Genomic DNA, 8,673 nt, shown 5'->3' with positions numbered 1-8,673 from the left:
CTCGTGGCCTGGGGGCCTGAGCCGGGCCACCACCTTTTTTTTTTTTTTGTGGTCCACTAAGGCAAATCAAATTTGTCATCTTTTTTCGAAATGTATTTCTTTCTTTTACTTTGGCAGAAACTCAGTACCAAAATTTGCATTTTTCTTCACTTTTTACAGATGTTACAAGCCACCAAAACCCTCTTCACATAAATTGAGCAATAGTTGTATGCTTGAATATTTGGTTGTCTAGTTTCCATGACTTCTGATTACACATTCAATTTGTTGTTAAAAACGTAATGCCGGCACAACTGTGTATTCCGCATGTAAAAACATGATGCGGTGATTAGACATTTACCCTGCATAGAAGAAAGGGGCTAAAAACAGCTTTCAAGAGCTTTTTATTAGAACATTCAAAGTGAAAAATAACTTTCCATAATTGGTCACTGGCTAGCTGGCGGAGCGAAGCCGACCGAGCAAGTCACAACACATTCCGGTGCTCGGAGGAGGTGAGGCGAGGCGAAGTTAGGGCGCTCCTTGCTGACCGAAAGACGCTCTCAGGTTCATGGTGTCCATAGATGGGTGTCGCGTGAGGGTCCGGTGGGGCAGAAGCTTTGAAACTGCTTGTGTTTTCAAGTCCATCTACAAGTTGGCATCCATTTGTGGTTTATTTCTTGCGGTAGTCATCCTGTTCCGGGAACTGGTCACCGAAGTGCTTCAGTATGTCCTGCAGGCTGGGCATTCCCTGGGGGGGCGGCGGCTGGTTGGACACGTGAGGCTCCTCCTGGCCACTCTGGTAAGGCTCGGCCTCGGAAGGGTCCCGCTCCGGCTGCAGCCCACCGTCCGCCGCCTCCGGTTTAGCCTCGTAGCGCTCGGGTTGGGCCTCGTGGCGCGGCTGCTCAGGTTCGAAGCGGCGCAAGCGGCAGTCGCGGTCGTACTCGGGGTCGCAGTGCGGGTTAGGCGGCTCCAGAACACCGTTGCGGGTGCCGTCGCCGTTCAGGTGGGGCTCGTAGGCCTCGGCGGCGTAGGGGATGCGTCGGTGGGCGCCCGACCGAGGCTCGGCCGACTGCACCGGGAAGCACTCGCGGTCGTAGCCGATGAAGCAGTCGTAGCCCTCCTTAGTTTTACCTGGAGGGCCAAGAGGGTGGCGCTCTTCCCGGGTAGGCTCCTCATAAGCGGGGTGAGAGAACGAATAGTGTTGCCGGGCACCGTGGTGGCCGTGGAGGTGCGTAGTGACGGTGGCACCTCTCATGGCAGAGAAGGGATCGTTGGAGTTGGACTCGGGCGTGGCCTCCATGCGGGGCGCGTACGGGTCGCTGCCCTGAGCGTGGGCCATGAAGCGGCGCAACATCGCGTACGGGTCGTTGGCGGGCGGCGGGACCGGGGCGCTAACCTGGCGGTACATGGCGTAAAGGTCGGTGACTCTGTCAGCATTAGCGTTAGCATCTCTATACATGCCGTAGGGATCGCTGTAGTGGTCTGCGGCGGGAGGGGGGGCGCGGATGGAGGCCGCCTCCTCACTTTCATCCTGTTTGTATGCCTCTGGGGGCGTGGCGTATTTGGTGGCGGTCAGGGGGTTGCAACCGTCCTCAAAGAGGGGATTGCAGGACCCGGGGCCAGCCGGGGAAGGCGGGTTGGGGGCTCTGGGAGCCTGGAAGGACAAAGACAGTAGCGTAGAATTTGTGCCTGTGATGGGAGGTAACCAAGTCAAAATACTTCGTACTGTACTTAAGTAGATTTTACAGATATCTGTAATTCACAGTAGCCGGGTTTATATGCACTTTTTTTTCCTTTCAGATTGAAATCATTCCGATTGAAGATCTCAGGTCAACTGTTTACATGTGACATGATCTATTCTGATCTGGTGTTTACGAGTGCCTCTCCATTTAATCAAACAGCCGTTTTACAGACATGTGACACGCGCCGATCGACGTAAACGCCAGCGGGCCAGGCGAAGGTGATGCACCAGTCCTTTTCTGGACTTCTAGTTAGTACTTTTGCCACCACTGATTTGTTCATGCCGGGACATCATCAAAACTCACCACTTGGGAGGCGGCGTAGGCGCAGTACGGGTCGCTGAGCGGGTCACAGTTAGGGTATTTCAGATAGAGGCCAGAGGGGGCCTTCTGCACCAGCTGGGGCTTGCAGGCGGGATCCGTCTGGGGGTCGCAGCCCAGGTGGGCGTAAGCCGGCGGCGTCCCGGCAGAGGGCGAGTAACCATAGGCGGCCCTCAGGTGGTACTGCAGACACTCGACGTCCTCCGCCGCACAGATGCGCAGCAGCTCGGCCTTCTGCTCCTGAAAACAGGGAACACTTGGAATCTGTTTCTAAATGATTTGCGCCTTGGCTCAGAAGGTTGGGACACACTGGTGTCAATTAAATGTTGTGTGATGTCATACCTTGGACAGGAAAGAAACTGACGACGGTGCGTAGTAGTAACCCGACTGAGGAGCTTTTGCTGGGGCGGCGGACCGCGCAAAAAGAGGGGCAAGGGCCTTAACCGGAGGCGCGGCAGCGGGTAACACCAGCGGCAGGTAGGGACTCTTTCCGGCCACCAGGGCGGCGTACAGGCAGGAGGCATCCTTGGTGGGGTCGCATGTTTTGAGCGGCGCAGGCTTGGGGGGCTCGGGCTTGGGCCTGCCGGTGTGGGACGCCACGCAGTTGGGGTCGTCCGAGTCGGCGCACGTCTTGTAGATGTCCCCCAGGTGGCGCAGGTAGGCCTTGTACGAGCGACGGCCTTCGGCTCGGTTCTTGTTCTGAAGGTAGGCCAGGTAGATGCGGTCCAGCTCCTGAACCTGAACAGGTCCGGTTTTCAATTTAGCCCACATTATGAAACTTTTCTTTGGGATCATTTTTAGAGTGTAATTTTATATGTGTTACAGCAGTGATTCTCAAAGTGTGCTACTTAGTGGTATGAGAAAGAATCACTGAATGAAATGTTCAAACGCTAATTTTTTGCAATCCAGTAGAGTACATTTTGATCCAGTTCAGTTTTATTTAACTTTTAAAGTACAACACATTTCCATTGAATCTTTTAAATCCCAAATTTCGAATACAAATTGTCATTTAGTGCAGTGAGTCAGTGTGGTACTAGTGGTATGTGGGCTCCCTCTAGTGGTGTAAGCAAGAATGGGCATTGTTTCTTGCTTACACCACTGGAGGGAGCCCACAGTACAGTTCATCCATCCATTTTCTGAGCCGCTTCTCCTCACTCGGGTCGCGGGCGTCCTGGAGCCCATCCCAGCTATCATCGGGCAGGAGGCGGGGTACACCCAACTGGTTGCCAGCCAATCGCAGGGCACATACAAACAAACAACCATTCGCATTCACATTCATACCTACGGGGAATTTAGAGTCGTCAATTAACCTACCATGCATGTTTTTGGGATGTGGGAGGAAAACGGAGGGCCCGGAGAAAACGGGGAGAACCTGCAAACTCCACACAGGCGGTGCCGGGGATGGAACCCCGGTCTTCAGAACCGCGAGGCAGAAGCTGTAACAAGTTGTCCACCGTGCCGCCCAGTACAGTTCAGTTGTATTTAAGTTCTCAGTTCAATACATTTGCATTTCATTTTTTGAGAACTGTTTTTTTCAAACATTTATGGAGGTAAAATTTGTATATAAAGTACATTTTAGGTACCATTATTGAAGTGCAGTTTTTTCTCTTTTCCTGTATGTGTTAATGTTCAAAATGAGCATCATGTTCCAGTGGCTTACAGTTATATTAAACATACTTTTTGCCTTGTTTTTGATGAACACATATTTTAATGTTGGCCACGATGGCGGTTACTAAGTATTTTTTTGAGTTGGTACTTGGTGTAAAAGGTTTGAGTGTTATAGTATGACCTTTTTCAATTGTGTTCCGTGGCCTTAGATAGTAAATCATAACTTGATGACATTTATTCAATATTTTTTTCTGTATTGATTCCCAATTAGATCACAGCAGAGCGATTTGTAATATGTCCAAGTCATATAATTAGCCAGTCCCTCAATGATCACGTGAACCGTCAAACTGGAACTAGAGTAAACATTTTCTTTTCGGCTGGCACTTGAGACGTTCAAACTACAAATGTTCAAATCATTATTCAAGCTATTTAGTCCATTTTCTCCTCAGGCCAATGATATGGAAGGGTTTGTTTCCTCATGGCGCCATCTGAAATGTTGGTACCTGTGAGTGTGTGTAACGTCACAGTGAAAAAAAAAAAAGCTCAATACGAGAAGGAGACTTTTTCCAGAGCAGGCGGTGGCGCCGACTCACCGCCTCCTGGTTGCCGTTGTCAGTGAAGTACTTGTACCAGTTCCAGAAGTCCGAGTGCTGCTTGTACCAGCTGATGTTCCTGCGGCTACGGCTCAGCCTCCGCCGGGCCGCCGACGCTGCCTCCGCCCTCTCCCGGACGCTCACCTCCGCTGAAGGAAGGCAGGCAAAGGCCGTTAATTCCGCCGAGCAAAGTTCCCCGCCACTTTGAAAGTCAAAGAGTTTCACCTCGATGTCGTTCGGGACAGGATCTGACTCGGGTGGAGGCGACGTAGAAGCAAACGGCACTTTCTCACATGCGAGTTCGCCATCAGCTGATCATTTACCTCATTACTACTACTACTACTTTTACTACCACTGTTACGGTTCCTACTACTTTTATCATCACTACAGCTACTATTACCACTACTACTTCTACTACTAATACTGCTACTTTGACTACTACCACTTCTTTTACTTCTACCACTACTCCTACTTGTTTTATGAGTATTACTACTACTACTTTTACCACTACTTCTTTTACCACTTCTCCTACTAGTACTTCTACTTTCTTAAATACGTCATGTACTACTACCACAACTATTACTTTGTTTCTGCTACTTCTTCTACCACTACTACACCTTTTACTATTACTTCTACCATTACTACTTCTTCTGCCACTGCTACTTTTTCTACTACCTACTCTACCACTACTACTACTCTTTTGGAGTACTACTTTTACCACCACGACTTTTACTATTATTTCTACAACTACATTTTGTACTACTTCTTCTACCACTTCTATTTTAAGCACTCCTTCTACATCTACTCATACTACTACTTCTACTTGTACTACAGCCTCTGTCCTCTACTATTACTACCACTACCTCTACTACAAGTACTACTTCTTCTTATATGACTTGATATTAAGTCTTAATAGGAGTGTAAAATGCAGTGAGGAGAGTGTTGTGAAAGGGAGTTGTTGAGTTTACCGTCTCTTTTGTTCTCGCCGGCGATCGGGCCTGCAGACACGTCGGCTGCAAACACACAAGTGAGGAAAACGCAACGCACGTGTCAACAAAACGTTTGCAGCCCCAATGCCACCTATGACGCTGACGATGACGACGACGATGATGCTCAAACGCTTACGGCCGCACATTCCCGCCTAAACAGGCCAGAGGTTGCTCGCCTCCGCAGCTCTTTGTACCTTTTATAGGTGGGCCTCTTTATACTAACCCCATGCTGTGTTTTAAAAGCTCTGTATGTCCGTGTGTGTGTGTGCGCGCGTGCATATGTGTGAAGGAAGAGTGAATTCAGCTTTTCTTTCATCTCCACAGGGAAAAGGTGTTAATGCTTTACAGAAGGAGAGGAGGACGACGAGCAGGAGGGCAACGACAATGATGATGATGACGATGACGAGGGAGGAAGGCTGAGTCAACACATCACTGATGAATTAAAAGGAAGCACTAATGGGCTGTATAACGGGAAGATGTTAAGTGTACAGCTCGGGACAGCTAAATTTAGCTATTTATAGGTATACGTTTGAGGAAAAATTTATATTTTGTTTTATTTTCAAAACTTCTGACAACATAATGCACACATTTCAAATGGAAGTATTGTCATTTAGATCAGCAAATCTTAAAAACAATGGTACTAATCATTGCCTAAATACAGTTAGTTGTTTTTAACTTTTACGTTCTGCACATTTGCATTTCATCGTTACAAACTGTTTGTTTTTAAACTTTTATTTAGGTAAAAAAAAGTGCAATAGATTTTAATTCAATCTTAATTGAAGTATTTAGTTTTGTTATCGTCATTGATTTAGAGCACTGATTACGAATGTATGGTACTAGTGGCACACAGGCTCCCTCTAGTGGTAAGCAAAAGAACCACTGCCCAAGTATTCTTGGGCAGTGGTTTTATTTTATGCTCAATACATTTGCATTTCATTTTGAAGAACTTTTTGTTTTCAAAGTTTTATTCAAGTACAATTTTTCATTTTTGTTCTTTCATTTAGGTAAAAATTGTTTTACCTTCTACATGCACTATATTTTAAATGAATCCTTATTTTAGTACCGTTTTTTTTTCCTTTCCTATATTTAAGTGCTGCGTTAATGTTCAAATTGTGCAAAATGTTACAGTGGCTTGTAATAATTTTTAAACATACTTTTTACAAATAAAGATTGTCTCACTTTTGATGAACCCTTAGGTCTCCTACACTACGAACGCTGGTCAAGATGGTGGTACTTAAAAAGTATTTTTTTCCGAGGTGGTACTTGGTGTAAAAAGATTGGGAACCACTGTTTTGGAGCATTTATTTATAGAAAATGAAAACTGGTCAAAATAAAAAAAAAAAAAAATAAATAAAATAAAAAAGGAAGTGTTATTTTTTGACTTTTTTCCAGATATTTTTAGTGAGGCTGACTCTTGCTGATGCTTCCTTAGTGTATGTTTTTTTTAAATTTTATTTTTTTTTATTTTTTTTATGAGCCACTTAAAAAAGTGTCTGTCTGGCACATCTGGAAGCAGTCGGCACTTTGAGGGGCAGATGCTGACAGGTAAACATTTTTCTACAGGGGAAAAACGCCAGCGCCATTAAAATGGAAAAGAGGGGGCGGAGCTTGTAAAGCTGCCATTCACCTCCTACCTGAGCAGAGTGGAAGCAGGTGTGTGGGGGCACAGCTAACGTTTAGAGCATTTATGGACATCCATCCATCCATCCATTTTCTGAGCCGCATCTCCTCACTAGGGTCGCGGGCGTGCTGGAGCCTATCCCAGCTGTCATCGGGCAGGAGGCGGGGTACACCCTGAACTGGTTGCCAGCCAATCGCAGGGCACATACAAACAAACAACCATTCGCACTCACGTTCACACCTACGGGCAATTTAGAGTCTCCAATTAATGCATGTCTTTGGGATGTGGGAGGAAACCGGAGTGCCCGGAGAAAACCCACGCAGGCACGGGGAGAACATGCAAACTCCACACAGGCGGGACCGGGGATTGAACCCGGGTCCTCAGAACTGTGAGGGTAACGCTCTAACCAGTTGTCCACCGTGCCGCCCATTTACGGACATGATAATTATTATTATTATTATTATTGAGACGTGACTGGAAACTAAGGCTCCACATTAGCTACTCACCGTCATGACCTAAACAGAATGAATAACTAAATGAATTTGATCAAGTTAAATGAATTACAAGTTTTTTTAATAGGATCATTTAGGACAATGACACCCATAAGAATGAATGTAAATATATTCAATGGTAGTAATTCTACATTATATTGCTCTACGTCAATATTACAGATAGATTTGATCGATTTAGTCTAATTTTAGAGAGCCAGAATGGATGCATGTTACAATAAGAATAATATGATTTCTTCCAGCAGCCAGTCAGTGAAGATATATTTTACAAATATGTATTTAAAATTCTAGACATATATACAGCATTCAAATATTTTTTAATTAAATTATATATAAGAAAAATAAATTAAATATATTTTTAAAACATTAATATATTTTATATATGTATAAATATATAATATAATATATACAGTATTTTTTAACAAATATATACAGCATGTGTATTAATGTTATACATATGTCATATTAAAAGTGTGATGTATACATGTATTTTTAAATATTAAATACATTTCTTTTAAAATAAGACCATTTTTCATCTTAAATTTTACGGTTTTTTTTTAACACAAGTGTCTGTAGTTGAGTACTTTTGCCATCTGTGCCTGTAGTGTATTAAGCACCGATGAAGGTGGTTTACGGTCACTTTTCAAAAGCCTCTCGGCAAGTCTCGTCAGCACTTTTGGCGGCAACAACCTTGAGCGCTCTCGACGCAGCGTTGTCAACTCACCGGGCAGCAGCATGACGACGATGGCCGCCAGCGATGCGGCAACCATCACGGCGGAGAGGCCGATCCTCTTCGGGGCAGCCATGACTTGGCTCGGCTCCTGTCAGAGGGGAAAAGAATTGCAAAAAGTACTTTGAACACCCACAGAAAAATGAATAACCTCGACAGAAACTTCTCTGGAGAGCCCCAACGCCTTCTTACCTGTAGTTGCCGACAAGTCTCAATGTGGGTCCGAGAGGGACTCTTGCGGAACACCGAGTGTGCGTATGTGTGTGATGCAGGCTTCCCTGAGACAAACTGCCCCACACAAGGACTTGGGCCAGGTTTTAAACCAGGCCCATCATCACAAACACACAACAGGTATTCATTAACACACACATAGTGGAGGGCAACCTCAACAAGGGACCCGATTGGCCGAGAGCCCCTGAAGGCTGGGACCAATGGGAGGAACTGTAATTAAAAGCAGGAAGAATAAAAGTGGGAGGGATTTTTTTTCTTCTTTTTGATTTTGCTACTTGATGATTTTCAGTGTTGGCTTCTAATGGGAATGCTGAGATGCATTCACACTAATACTCTGCATCAAAAGTATGTATTTG

The 8,673-nt window shown here is 45.5% G+C and overlaps 1 protein-coding gene across 1 annotated transcript; it reads right to left on the bottom strand.

Annotated features, from left to right (window-relative positions):
* Positions 1-363: 363 nt before the first annotated feature.
* Positions 364-8,406, bottom strand: and1 (actinodin1). The gene is made up of 7 exons (XM_061758975.1): positions 8,279-8,406; positions 8,081-8,177; positions 5,206-5,250; positions 4,238-4,386; positions 2,379-2,774; positions 2,022-2,276; positions 364-1,630 (listed from the first exon to the last, which is right to left on the bottom strand). The coding sequence occupies exons 2-7, from the start codon at positions 8,160-8,162 to the stop codon at positions 647-649; spliced, it is 1,911 nt and encodes a 636-aa protein (XP_061614959.1). The 5' UTR covers positions 8,163-8,177; positions 8,279-8,406; the 3' UTR covers positions 364-646.
* Positions 8,407-8,673: the final 267 nt, after the last annotated feature.

The sequence above is a fragment of the Phyllopteryx taeniolatus genome, chromosome 20, assembly GCF_024500385.1.
Source record: "Phyllopteryx taeniolatus isolate TA_2022b chromosome 20, UOR_Ptae_1.2, whole genome shotgun sequence".
NCBI lineage: Eukaryota > Metazoa > Chordata > Actinopteri > Syngnathiformes > Syngnathidae > Phyllopteryx > Phyllopteryx taeniolatus.
The sequence above is the reverse complement of the archived record's forward strand: the minus strand, read 5'-3'. Positions and strand labels throughout refer to the sequence as shown.

Bases quoted from the DNA above. Each gene is read 5' to 3' on its own strand.
- and1 (XM_061758975.1), bottom strand. From the start codon at position 8,162: ATGGCTGCCCCGAAGAGGATCGGCCTCTCCGCCGTGATGGTTGCCGCA. The intron at 5,251-8,080 runs GTGAGTTGACAA...GTGTGTTTGCAG, and splicing joins CGTCGTCATGCTGCTGCCCG to CCGACGTGTCTGCAGGCCCG. The intron at 1,631-2,021 runs GTGAGTTTTGAT...TTGTCCTTCCAG, and splicing joins CCTACGCCGCCTCCCAAGTG to GCTCCCAGAGCCCCCAACCC.